The 15,000-nt window shown below is 34.6% G+C and overlaps 1 protein-coding gene across 1 annotated transcript in view; it reads left to right on the top strand.

The window, feature by feature from the left end:
- LOC144958954 (uncharacterized) overlaps positions 1-15,000 on the top strand; it is a 333,886-nt gene that overhangs the window by 288,299 nt on the left and 30,587 nt on the right. The window contains exons 8-10 of the mRNA XM_078891251.1: positions 321-535; positions 8,920-9,139; positions 9,483-9,640. Of these exons, the coding sequence (XP_078747377.1) occupies positions 321-535; positions 8,920-9,139; positions 9,483-9,640 (593 nt within the window). The remainder of the gene's footprint in view (positions 1-320; positions 536-8,919; positions 9,140-9,482; positions 9,641-15,000) is intronic.

The following is a 15,000-nucleotide window of genomic DNA, read 5'->3' as shown; positions in this document are numbered from 1 at the left end:
TCATCATCATCATCATCATCATCATCATCATCATCGTCATCACCATCATCATCATCATCACCATCAAATCATCATCATAATCATCATCATTGTCACAGTCATCACCACCGCCATTATTACTATTATTATTATTATCATTATTATTATTATTATTATTATTATTATTATTATTATTATTATTATTATTATTATTATTATTATTATTATTATTATTATTATTATTATTATTACTATTATTATTATTATTATTATTATATTATTATTATTATTATCATCATCATTATTATTATTATTATTATCTTATCCCCCCCCCCTCCCAGACCACCGCGACAACGGTAACGGTGACAACCACTCCAAGAGCAGCGATGACTCATCCTCCGACGACGACGACCACGACCAGCTGGAGGAGAACCATGAGGGTCTTCCAGAGAACTACAACTACGGCCGGAGACGTAGCCGAGCTGTCCTCTACCACATCAGTGGCCAGCTCAACAAACAGAACAAGGCCAAGACCAAACTACAACAGTTAAACAGGGTAGGTTTCTTTGTTTGTTTTTTGTTTGTTTTTTTGTTTTTTGTTTGTTTGTTTGTTTGTTTTTGTTGTTGTTGTTTTTTTTTTTTGGGGGGGGGTTGTGTTTTTTTTTGACATGTATATTAATTCAGAAAAGTGAGTGGATCAGGCACTGATGATGATAACAACAAGAAATGAAGTGAGTAGGAAAGTGCCAGAAGACAATGTAGAATAAAAAAAGTTACGCGGCGGCGATTGTGGGCTCGAACCGTGGCCATCGTTATGTTATAGCCTGACACTGAAACCCAAAAAGTCTGGCATTTTGACGTCATTATTTGGTTTTTGTGCATCGTCTAGTGAGTTGTCGTTACTAGAGCTCATGGAAAAAAAGTGTTCCCATTGGTTGAACTATTGAATACAACTCACGATTTGTTTTCTTTTGTGGCCAAAGATTGGCATTTTGACGTCATTTTTTGGTCAGTGTCAGGCTATAAGTTAACGATAGCTACGCTCGAACCCGCGAACTTACTGGTACAACTCCGGCTGACCCGGGAGTGGTTGACTCTACTGTCTGAGCTATCGGACACTCCAGGAGTGACGGATATATCTTAGACAGTAGAGTCTCCCCGGCTAAGTGGATTTGTCGTACCAGTAAGGTCGAGGGTTCGAGCCCCCAATCGCGGCCGCGATTTTTTAAATTCTTTAATTGTCTTCTGGTACTTTCCTTCTCACTTCACTTCTTGTTTTATGACATTTATATAATAGTAACAAATAATGGACTGTTATAAGATAAAGATACGAAAAGGTTGTATGTTCTCCATTTTAAACTGACGTTTCAGCTTCTGGCTCACCAAGGCATAGTACTGGATTCAAACAATGAATTTCCTATTAGATTTTGGTGGAAAAGACTGAACAGGTCTTGGAAACCACATAAATTGGATTTTCTCTGACATTTGGAGGGGAAAATGCAGGTCTTGAAAACAAAACCATCTCTTCAGTGGAAACTATTTATTGTCTTCTTCTTTTCCTTATAAAGCAACTCTGTGATTGTTTTTTTTTTCTCTTTTCTTTTCTTTGACTTTAAATCCATTTTGACATAATTTGATTCACCCGACACAATAATAATAATAATAATAATAATAATAATAATAATAATAATAATAATAATAATAATAATAATAATAATAATAATAATAATAATAATAATAATAATAATAATAATAATAATAATAATAATAATAATACCTCTTTACCTAATATGTGGGTCAAACATTCAAGGGGGTTTTATGGCTTGTTATAACATGTTACAGTGAATGACATATTCAGTCGGATAGTGAAAAGGTTTGAATTGAGATATTGCCAAGTTTAGTTAGAAGGTCAATTTTTAAAAATCAAAAATGAGTTTTTGTCATAAATGATTAAATCAACCCTTTTTGTACTTCTTCGGGATATATCAAAACTTAATTTCACTTCTAAATATTTTGTTTACAGCTAGTCAAGTTGAAAAAGTATGAAATTTGAGAAAAGTTGCTGGATACATTTCCCACACATCTGACCATAACTTCATGAAAAATCACCTGATTTACTTTAAATAAAAATTAAAATGCTCTGGGGGAGCATGTTCTTTCAGAAAATACAAATCCAAAACTTTCACCTTTTGAGCTTTATATAGCGCAATATCCGCGAAATGTGCTCAATGCGCTTTACAAGGGGTCCCTGGTCAACAGCAATATTTCACATGTAGGACGGGACATGACGCCTGTTAGGCGATATTACAATTTTTCGGACAAAGACAACGCTGTTAACGACCAGGTACTCATTTTACACCTGAGTACGATGTGAGAATGTGAGTAAAAAGCCTTTTCCAAGGACTCAACTATGCGCCGAGCGCGAGGCTCGAACCCAGGACCTTCCGATACGACAGAGAGTGTCATACAACTAGACTACTAGGCGCACCTTCCGACTGATTATGTCATGCGCGCACTGACACATATTTCCAACACTGGCAATGATAAAAAGCCCATCAAGACTAATTCAACTCCTGGTCTTTTTCCCTAAAAAGGACCTGAAGAGTGACAGATAAGTAGTTCCTTGGCAGTTTGTGTTTTTTGATATTACGATAACTATTCATACATCTAATTTATTCATTCATATATGAATATTCATTTTTTTTAATTTCGATATTTATAATATAGTTATTTATAATCGATTACTGTTTATCATTATCGATTATTGTTTATTATTATGTTTTACTATAACATATTAACATTTTTATAATGTAATTTCATTCAATTATGACGAAAATTTATTTGGATTTTTTTTTTTTTTTTTATCGATTTAATTTACTCCCAACGTGGTCTGGTTTACAGTTCTGATAACCCAAATTGTTCAAATCGAAAATCTCTCAACGCAATGCCGAAATTATAGGCCTATTTTAACTCACTCAATCCTAGCGATTTTTGCTACTTTTCAAAATTGGGGAAAAAATGTATAAAAAATGAGTATGTAAATATCTAGATAGTTTTCTTTAACTATCATTAACATGCAAAAACTAAAAACATTAGCTTTGATACTACGCCTATAATTTGTCTCAGATAAATGTAATAAATTTATAGGTATGGGGTAAAAGTAACTCGGGTAAACTACGGATATGGTCGGTGTTAGGGTTGAATGAGTTAACCTGGGGCGCAGCGTGGCTCGCTCAGCGGTACGGTCTTTGCTTCGTACCCGAAAGGTACCGAGTTCGATCACCCGCCGCTGCGCTGTATGGCCTTGAGCAAGTCACCATCAATCTCGCCCTAGCTCAATTTTGCGGCGCTGCACTGTGGCTGACGCCTGGGTTATTCCAGTCTTCCCTAGAGACAAATAAATTTCCCCTACGGGATGAATAAAGGGAAGTTTATTTCTATTTTATTTATTTAACCCGACACATGCTGTACTCTGGAAAATTTCGTAATTTAAAAATTTGGCCTGAAAAATAGTCCTTCAAATATCGATCGATTTACATAAATGTTCTTCATTTGTGTATGCCCTTCCGCCACGACGTCTAAGATATCGTCGCCAAGGCATTCCACGAAGGAATATTATAGATAACTCATCAAACAAGATATCTGATGTCAACAGGAATCACCCATGTTGTCCAAGTGAGCAAATTGGGAGGGGGGGGGGTAATAATCTTGCTCAAGGAAAAAGAAACGAAAGTGTCTGAAGCGGGGCTCGAACCCGGGACCTTCCGGGTCACAGTACAATGCCTTAATCACTCGGCCACTTCGCCCCCTCCCCCTCCCTACCTGATCTTGGCAACAATTCACAAAACCTGGGACTTCTCGGAATACTTGACATAGTGTTCGGTTTGATATTTTTTTTCCAAGATCAGGGCCGTTTATATCGATCAATAATAGAAGGACGAGTTTTATGGCCAAATTTGTAAACACGAGGTTGTTTTTTATTCCAGTGTGGGGTAGTTAACTGGTTAACAATCTAAGAGAGAGAGAGAGAGAGAGAGAGAGAGAGAGAGAGAGAGAGCGAAAGAGAGAGCGAGTGAGAGAAAGAAAGAGAGAGAGTAAGAGAGAGAGAGGGGGAGATAGAGAGGGAGAGAGATAGAGATAGATAGGAAGAGAGAGAGAAAGGCCAGAATTATATTTGGTTATCAGACCTATAAATAAGTTACGTAGATTTATTTCACTGCATGATCGATTATTTTATGTTTGAGATTTCTTTGCGTGACGTATTAAAATTTTTAGTTCATTTTAGAGGTGATGCACGTTGACTCGGGAATATTTCAGAAATTCTCAACATCCGTTCGTTCCGCAGCCAAAACCGCTCAGAGCGCCTCTTCCTTGCTTTTCAATTCAACCAATGAAAATTTTTGATTTTAAATTAATTTGAAAGTCAAAACGTTTTGATTGGTTCTTACGAATACGAAAGTAGAGAGGAAAAAAAGGGCTTGAGGCCTGCGGCCAATGATGATACGGAATGTCAAAAAGAGATGGCCTGATATTATTTCCGATTACTACGAGAGTTACCCTCTTAAGCTTTCATTTTTAAAGTAGAATTAGAAAACGCATGAGATTTTTTAATAATTATTCTGTAATTCAAAATAAATATAACTAATCATTTTTTAAATGTATTTGGAATTGGCTTTGAGTTGTTCAACTTATAAATGTTAAGATTTATTATTCTAGGTAAAGAACATATCATATAAATACCATAAGTTTCCCACAAGAAAAGACATATTTATTGGGGGAGGGGGGGGGGGGTTATAGAAAAGATTTTCTTTTTATAATGTTTACCTATGTCAAATGTTTTTAAAAAATGTAACTAGCGATGTTAAAAATGTTGTTATCAGTTTTGATGAAGAGATAATGGCGGGTTCACAATTTTAATGTAGTGGACATGATGTGTACACAGTATGAAGTGATTGGACGTGACTTGTGTATAGTCATGATTGAGAGACAACAGTCGTATACCCAGTTATGGGAGAGTAGTATAAACAGTCGATTTTATGAGAACGAGATGACGCGACGTATACGTTGATTTGATTGAGAGGAAATGACGTGTACACAAATTTGACTGAGAAATGATGACGTGTACTCAAATTTGATCGAGAGAAGATTGACAGAAAATGACGTGTACACGATTTTGATTGAGAGATAGTGACGTTTAAACATAATATTTGACTCATAAAAAAAACACATGATATACACAGTATTGGTTGAGAGAAGATGATGTGTACACAGTTTGGATGGAAACATAAATGGTGTGTACCTACACAATTTTGATTGAGAGGAGATTGCATCTACAAGATTTTGAGTGAGAGAATATTACGATGATACATAAATACTCAATTACTTATAACTCTCTCCTTACCAGCTATTTTTATAATTTCCCCCGAAAATTCACAACCAACCGACACAAAATAGACCTTTTCTAATCAAACAAAAAAGTATCAAGTGCATTCTATATAGAATGTTGTTCAGCAAAATGATGTTTACAACACATTGTTTAGGATTAATAGCTGTCATTTAAGCATTTCTTTAAATTTTGTGATGTACAAGAGAATTCAGAATGAGAAAATTGTCGGTTGCATCGTAACGAATGTGACGATTTTCCTATGGGTGGTAAGGAGAGGTTTCAAGGTTTATTTGTATTTTGGTATTAAGAGTGTCTTTTTAGTCAATTATTTGTTTTGTGTTTTTTCATAATTCCCATGATTTTGGGGCTCAATTCATCCTCTTATATATAATATGCTGTTTAAGTAATTTTGACATTTATTATTTATCCATTTATCATTTTAAACTTGGGTCACATTACTTTAGTCAAGACAATTATAGGGAATGAGATTAGCGGAAGAGTAGCGTCCCTTGATTAGACGCCACCCATAGTCTGTGACGTCAACGGCGGAAACGTTATTAGAGAGAGAGCGTCATGCCGGTTGTGCTCATGCGTCTCTCGTCCTCGCTTCCGGTGAAAACGGCTTGAGACACTTCAAAACCAAATTGACGTTCTCTCCGTAAGGTGACGTCCAATCAAGGGACGCTACTCTTCCGCTAATCTCATTCCCTATAGCATTTGATTACGTTACTAAAGACGGCAGTTAAGCTTATAATTAATTACTGATATCAGTCTATTATCGTTTTAGAATTTGATCACATCATTTGAGAGTATACTTATTATCACAAATATTATAATAGTATCGCTTTAAACGTGGTGTAAGGTTATACTTTTCTTATATCGATTATATTATATTGCTGTAGATATTGGTTGCTTCGAGATAATATCGATATATACCGTTTAAATCTTGAAATGAGACCAGATCATAAAACACCAGTTCGAATTTAATCCAAAATTAAGATAAAAAAAAGACATTTTATTTTATTTTACTTTATTTTCTTGCACTCAATTAATAAACAGTAGAATGTTACATTTATTCAAAGTAGCGCATGGAACATTTACTAACATGTTAATTTTAAACACTTAATATTAATATAGGGAATGAGATTAGCGGAAGAGTAGCGTCCCTTGATTGGACGTCACCCATAGTCTGTGACGTCACCGGCGCGTAAGTTATTAGAGAGAGAACGTCATGTTGGTTGTGCGCAGGACGAGAGACACATGCGCACAACCAACATGAGGTTCTCTCTCTAATAACTTTTCCGCCGGTGACGTCACAGACTATGGGTGACGTCCAATCAAGGGACGCTACTCTTCCGCTAATCTCATTCCCTATATAAATTATATTAATTATTCCAGCACAAGAATAATGTTTTTAAGCTGTATATGTTTTTTTATGTTTATCACTAACCATGTTGCTCATGCTTTGATGGACTGTTGGTATAATTAAGATGTTTATATATATAATGCTGTTTCTATTTATAACACGTGAGCGGTGGTTATTCATTCAATAATAATGATTTATGGCTTAAGATAGATTTTTACTTAGGAAAATGATGCCAAAAGGTGGATTTTTTATTAGGAAAATGATGCCAAAAGGTAGATTTTTTATTAGGAAAATGATGCCCAAATGTAGATTTTTAATTAGGAAAATGATGCCAAAAGGTAGATTTTTAATTAGGAAAATGATGCCAAAAGGTAGATCTTTAATTAGGAAAATGATGCCAAAAGGTAGATTTTTACTTAGGAAAATAATGCCAATAGGTAGATTTTTACTTAGGAAAATGATGCCAAAAGGTAGATTTTTAATTAGGAAAATGATGCCAAAAGGTAGATTTTTACTTAGGAAAATTTTGCGAAAAGGTAGATTTCTACTTAAGAAAATTTTGCCAAAATGTAGAATTTGTAAAATCCATACAAAACTGCCAATTTAAGATCACTTTGAAGGTTGGTGGATGGGTTTCCTATTCACTTTTTTCCCCTGTGTTCCAAAATGGAAAATAATACAAATATTGTTGGTTTGTCATCGAAATTGCAGCAAAAGTGACTTTCTAAAGTTTTGAAATTTTCATTTGAAGAAAGAATCAACTTTATGTACACCTTTTCGACCCACCCAGAAGCCATTTCTGCTGTTCTTTTGAAGCTTAAACTCCAGGGTTTTTTTTTTAAATATTATTTATTCAACCCAGAAAATTCGAGTAAAATCGAATTTTTCCCATAACTTAAAAAAAACAAAACATTTTAGTTATAAGTGACCTCTTGTCTAAAAACATTATTGTTTTCAGTTAAAATTGTTACCAAAAGGGAACATTTAAAAAAAATTTAAATGATCCGAATTTTCCGATTTTAGATTTGACACGTTAAGAAATTGCCTCTATACTCTTCAACAGTCGTAACGTCACTTCCTTCCTAATGACGCATGGTAACTTAGTAACACTGGCTCTAAACTATCGGAACAATGGCGGACGCCCTAATGAAATATTTCTCCGGCGAGCATAAAAGCGTATCCTGAGAAAAAAAAGCAACATAAATTTGATCATGTTTTGACTTTTACACATTCTGATCACAAGGCATATGAAAAGTTCTAGCCAGCATGAAAAATAAAAAGTAATGATTTTCTTTGTTTAGAACCAAGATGGCTGCCGTTGTCTGACATCAGACTATTGAGTCGTATTGCCATCAGTAAAACAAATTATAATTAAAGAACTTAAGTTTCATAATTTCGGTTAAAAAATCAATTCCAGTATCTAAATTACCAGGACATAATGGCGTTTGGGACAGCTCTGTCGTACTCTAGAAAAAAAAAACATATTTAAAAATTTGGCCAGAAAACTCGTCCTTCAAATATCGATCGATTTCAATGACCCTCATCTTGGCAAAAACTCTCAAACCTGGGACTTCGCGAAGTCCCAGGTTTGAGAGTTTTTGCCAAGATGAGGGTCATTGAAATCGATCGATATTTGAAGGACGAGTTTTCTGGCCAAATTTTTTAATATGGGGTTTTTCCAGAGTAATGGAGAACTAGTCAGACAAACTAAATAAAATTTTATCACAGGTTCAGATGTGTTAGATCAAATCGTGTCTATTTTTATATCAAACAAATTCTAAAGCCATGTCTCCATATCAAATAACAATGTAAAATTTAATGTATGCTTCAGTTGAATATACGAAACAGATAAAATTAACGTTTCGGGTTTCCCCTTTATCAACAAAACAGGATTACCTTTATCAACAAACATGATGAATTCATCCTGTTTTGTTATTAAAGGGGAAACCCGAAACATCCATTTTTATCTGTTTCTGATATTAAATTGAAGCATACATTCAATTTTACATTGTTACTGGTTTCTTCGAGCTTCGAGCAGCAACATTTGAATTTTGTCTTACTATTATAATCTTTGAGTGGAATTCACTCCAATCATCTCCATCTTTTATCTTATTTATCCTCTTTCCCCCCCCCCCCCTCCCCAAACGCCAACAATACGTCTTTCCGGCATCTCCCCCTCCACTCCCAGCTTGCCTCTCAGATGCCAGAGTACAAAGTTCAAGAGGTCAAACAGTCCAGGTTCATCATCGTCCACTACGGCATCTTCAAGATCGGCTGGGACTGGCTCATTCTCTTGTGTACGTTCTACATCGCCATTTTGGTGCCCTTCAACGCTGCCTTCCGCAAGTCTGGGCGATACAAAGACGTCATGTACATCGATGCTGCTGTAGAGGTTCTATTTGCTGTAGGTAAGTTCTTATCTTATCCAAACCAGCGACCACCTGAGCTCTAGCCCTTCGGTTGTAGGTAAGTTGGTAGTATACGAACGAGGAAGTGTTGGAGAAGGTGAGAAAGGGAAGAATGTTGATCGATACCTTCAGAAAGAGGCAGTTACGATTTCTGGGACATGTGTGGAGAAGAGACGGAATAGAAAAGTTGGTAACATCTGGGATGATCGAAGGAAAGAGAGCAAGAGGAAGACAAAGAATGACTTATCTAAATAACCTAAGAATGGCCAAATGTGATTTAAAAAGCAACACAGCTCAATTTTAATTTTTAATCTATATTCCATTTTACCTTCTATATTGCCAGATATTTTCCTCAATTTCCGCACAACATTTTTGAACAAAAGTGGCCAGGTTGTCTACGAGCCTCGCCTTATCGCCATCTACTACATACGGGGCTGGTTCCTCCTTGACCTTTTGGCAGCCATACCCTTTGACCTCTTGTATGCGTTCAGCGTTGAAACGGTAATTCCCTTTAATGTTCTTTCCCTCTGTTCATATTATATCATATGTTGTCTGTAAATTGCACTATTTGTAAACAATAATGATGTAGATATTCATTTTTCACAAGTTCATTCACTGTCAATCACGAAAACCATTTTTAACTCACTCAATCCTAGAGATTTTTGCTCCTTTCAAAATTGGAAAAAATGTATTAAAAATGAGCATGTACATATAGATAGTTTTATGCAACTACAATTAACATGTAAAAACTAAAAACGTTAGCTTTGATACTACGCTTATAATTTGTCACAGAAAATGTAATAAATTGGCATGTGGTAAAAGTAACCTGGGAAAAGTACGGATATAGTCGGTGTTAGGGTTGAGTGAGTTAAATTGTTTTCAACAAAAAAAAAACCAGGTTACTTTTAACTGGGCTAACTTTGCCTCAAGGGGAAGCTTTGCCTCTATGAATTTGGAGCATTTTGAATTTTGAATAATCTCAGCTTTGTTACAGTTATTCCACACGTAAAAAGACTTTAATTTTTATCAAAGGAAGTAATCGCCACAAAACTAAACAATCTCTTCTTCTTTCTTCATCAAGTACCAAGTCTGTACCAGACATCGGTGATCATGGTACGCCATTCATCTCTCTGATCAGATAACCTCAGAAAACTAATATTACTCTTCTCCTTTTTTGTCACCCAGCTGTTCAAACTATTCAAATATGTTTTTCTTGTTCTACCGTTACTCTTTTTACCTTCTATATTTCCTGTGAGAGTAAGATGTTCAATACATTTATGTCGATTTAGGTGCTCTAAAAATGACATTTGTCTTTTTCTTTTTGTACGAATTAATTACCTTTTAGTTTCAGCTTGCTCTAATACTTCTTCACTTCTTCATTAGTTTTCTTCTCTCTCCATGATCTCTATTGGTCCAAAATTCAAGAGGCAAAGTTTCCCCTTTAGGCAAAGTGACCCTAGATGACGGTACCCATTACCAATGCAATCCTCTCACTTTTCAATATCAATACGTTTTATCTTAAAACCTTCTATGTAAATACTGTAATAATATGATAATTCTTTATTTAGGGAATCCATCATGGAAATGATGAAAGATTGTAGAATGTTGTGAAGCTTTTATTCTATTTTGGAATCATTTCATTTTAAATTAATTTTTTTTTTACAAATCTCTTGTTTGATATTGTAAACATCTCCATTTTGCTAGTTTCACAAATGTATAGATAGTTAGAATTTGTTGTAATGCTCGTTTTGATGTTAGTTGCTTATAGTTGCATCTTTGCTAAAATTGAATTGAATGATCATTAACCACTCTGATTGGACGTGTAGAGGCCTAATGGTTCAAGTCTTTCTGGGTTTTACCGGAAGTAGTATTACCGCTTTGAGTGTTTTCGTTGTTGGCCGAAGAAGAGGTTTGAGCCAGAAACGTTGTGTGTTAATTTTTCTTTTTAAAAGTTGTAAAACTAATTTTTTATCAATAATATTGACATCATTCGTAAAGACACTATCTTGACCATATCTTTCGTGGAAAATAACAAAAGTCATAGGGTCTCATTCGTGATAGGTTTTTCTATCGTTTTGTATCAATTTGAATTGAGTTGTAAGTTTTTATGAAAGCGTTATTTATTAAATTATCTTTTTTACGTCTTCATCAGTGAAGTTCAGTTACCTATTCGTTGCAAACATTTTTGTGATAGTTTGTTCTCTCTCTCTCTCTCTCTCTCTCTCTCTCTCTCTCTCTCTCTCTCTATCTCTATCTCTCTCTCGCTCTCTCTCTCTCTCGCTCTCTCTCTCTCTATCTATCTATCTATCTATCTATCTATCTATCTATCTATCTATCTATCTATCTATCTATCTATCTATCTATCTATCTATGTAGGTTGTTTAGGTGAAAGATATTTTTTCTAAATAATTAAATGAATGATTAAATAAATTATTTCAGGGAGCCGATTGAGTTTGAAAATGTATTTGGTATACTAAGTCAGATGTTATATTTCTCTTTACATACCCCCCCCCCGTCTCTCTATCTATCTATCTATCTATCTCTCTCTTTCTCTCTCTCTTTGTCTGTCTCACTCTCTCTCTCACACACTCTCTCTCTCTCTCCATCCCTCTCTTTTTCTCTATCTCTCTTTCTCTCTCTGTCTATCTATCTCTTCCTCTCTCTCTTTCTCTCTCTCTCTCTCTTTCTCTCTCTCTATCTCTCTCTCTCTCTCTCTCTCTCTCTCTCTTCTTTCTCTCACTAATAAGCCAATAAAGTGATTTAACAATTCCGCCTCTAGTTTAAATCTTACAATATTATATTGAATTCACATGTTTATAGTGACGATACAGTGTCTTGTATCACGACTCTTTTCTCTAAATCCTTTCACATCTCTTCACGATCACATCCCATCACGTCACGTGATATCACGAAATCTCACGTCACATTACTACGTCACGTGGTGTCTGTGTGGATGCAGGACATAGAAAGCGCTCGTGTACGTATTCATCACACGCTTCTCTACCTTTCTCGACACATGTAACGTCATCACCGCCACCTACAACACAGCTACAGCAACACGTGTCATGCGACACAGCATGCGTGTCATCTCTCTTTCTCTGTATCTCTATTTCTCTTTAAATATTATTATAATATCGCAATACTTCTGAAATTTTTAAGATAAATATTTCATCAATTCTGTCGTTATAAAAGAAAAGATCTATCTATCTAAATCTTAAACACATGCGTTCCATTTTCTAGGCAAAAATCATGCGACTTATCCGCTGCTTTTTTATTTCCTCTCTGAATCTGTTTTCTCCTCTATGTGGCTTTCTGTTCTTGTTTTGGATTGAAATGGTTTGGCTTTGCGCTGGCTGTAACTATATTATTATCTCTAGTAGACAGAGAAACAGTTAAATGTGTGGTCCGATTTTTAAAAAATAGAGAAACTGATTCTTTTTCTTTTTAGTTTGGTTACATTTCCTGTATATTATTACGGGTAGCTCATTAAAGTGTCCGGTTAATTGAATATATAGTCCCAATTAAGCGGCGCCCCGATAATTCATCAAGGACATTTGACCACTTATAGCGAAAAAAAAAAAAACAACAAGAAAACAATCATATGGGAAATAGAATATATATACCCTTGAATTAATTATATCAAGTTGTGAGCTAAGAAATATTATGATAAATAACAATGTGACATTGAATATGAGCTTCAATTTAATGAACAAAAACAGATAATATGGACTGTTCGGGTTTCCCGTTCATCAACAAAACAGGATGAATGAAACAGTACAGACGAATGAGATACTGTGATAGTGGCGACGTCGTGTTTCATTCATCCTGTTTGTGTTGATAAAGGGGAAACCCGACACGTCCACATTATCTGTTTTTATTTATGAAATTGAAGCTCACGTTCAATTTTATTATTATTATTATTATTATTATTATTATTATTATTATTATTATTATTATTATTATTATTATTATTATTATTATTATTATTATTTGATATAGCGCCAGTATCCACAAATAGTGCTCAGAGGTGCTTTACAATAGTTTTTTTTTTTTTTAGTATCACACAGTTCATTCATTCGACTACAAAATCACCACAACAGTCACACGTATGTATCTTGTTCGAAGTTCACATAGAATCACGAAAAGCAGAATGAAAAAGATTGCTTATTTATTTCTTCGAGCTCGAGTAGCAACATTTACATCAGAAATATAATATTATATGACCCTCCGTCTCAAAACGGTATTATGTCGGGATGATTCAGACCCCCAAAAAGTGAATTTAGAGATAGAATGATGAGAAATTGGAGCTTAGAAGATTTTGCAATGCTAGAAATAGTCTTTATACTACACCATAACGTACAGAAATTAAACCCAAGTTGGATATTTGTGGCTATGAATTCAATTGCCCTTACCGAGTACTGCATCAAATATGTGCAGATGGAAACTTGGGAACAGTGATACCTGCCAGAAATGTCAGGCAGCCCCAGAGACCAGCGATCACATCGTCCTCCACTGTCCAGTCACTCAACTTGAAGGTGGCTACGAAACCATCCTTAGGGCGGAGGAAGACTTTAGAAGCTGGGTTGACGAAATACAGTTGGAGGTGTAGCCCTACGCTACTACTACCGAGTGGATCCCGACATAATACCGCTTTGATACGGTGGGTCACATATTATACACTTTTGTGGCCTGTTCTTCGAAACGACAACAAACGACGAAAAAATGTTAGCAGTGGATAATAATATATATAGCCCGTATTCAGATTACTTGTATTTACTATTATTCAATGTACTATCTACTCTCTGCTTTATATATTATTATTATTGGAATGATATATATATATATATATATATATATATATATGTATGTATGTATGTATGTATGTATGTATGTATGTATGTATGTATGTATAATATGAATATTCTTAATGATCTTTTTACCTCAGATTTTGACATATACTATTTATTATAATTTACAGAATCAACTGGAGTTCTGTTTATATTTTCTTCAAATACAAAACTTTAAAATGCTTCATCGTCAGCTTTAAAATGTATGACTTTTTTGTGTCTGTGTCTTTTAGTTATTTTATACATTCATATAGTGTGGTGATTTTGAATTATGTTTTTAATCTATTTATTCATTCTTATACATTTTAATCCTCAGTGCTAAAACAATGCATTTGCTTTGGTTGTTCATTTTCATTAGGTGAATCTGACCTGGATATCCGCTTAGCAAAAATAGATAAGTCACCAATTTTTGAAATGGTGCGACTTTTTAACCACCCCCCCCCCCCTTTTTTTCCAAAAAATAAAAAAATAGATCACTCTTTTTTCATTCTTCATATCATTTCTTTGAAAATACAAACATATATAAGAATACAATATTTTCCAATAGTAGCAATAATATATGCATTGGACATGTTGTTCTCATTGGAAATATAGAAGGTAAAAAGAGTAAAGGTAGACCAAGAAAAATATTAAATCTATACGTGATAATAATGGCTATTATACAATATTCTTATTCATTCATCAGGGAGGTTCGATCGGGAAAATGGTAAACATGATTGATTTTGAATTTTGGCTACCATTGATCCTCCCACCACTTTTCACAATTATTGTTTGTTTTTGTTTTGTTTTTAACTTTCCAGAATCATTCTTTCATTTTTTTATTTTATTTATTTTTTTTTTGCCTTCCCTGGAGTTTCCGATTCTTAACTTTTATTTTTTATTTATTTTATTTTTTCAAAATATTGACCCTCTCCTTACCAACCATAGGAAAATCGTCACATTCGTTACGACACAACCATCAATTTTATCTTTCTACGACACAACCATCGATGTTATCTTTCTACGACACAACCA

The sequence above is a fragment of the Berghia stephanieae genome, chromosome 13, assembly GCF_034508935.2.
Source record: "Berghia stephanieae isolate SIO BIC M18660-M18661 chromosome 13, UCSD_Bste_1.3, whole genome shotgun sequence".
Lineage (NCBI taxonomy): Eukaryota > Metazoa > Mollusca > Gastropoda > Nudibranchia > Aeolidiidae > Berghia > Berghia stephanieae.
Note: the sequence above shows the minus strand (reverse complement) of the source record. Positions and strands in the feature narration are given on the sequence as shown.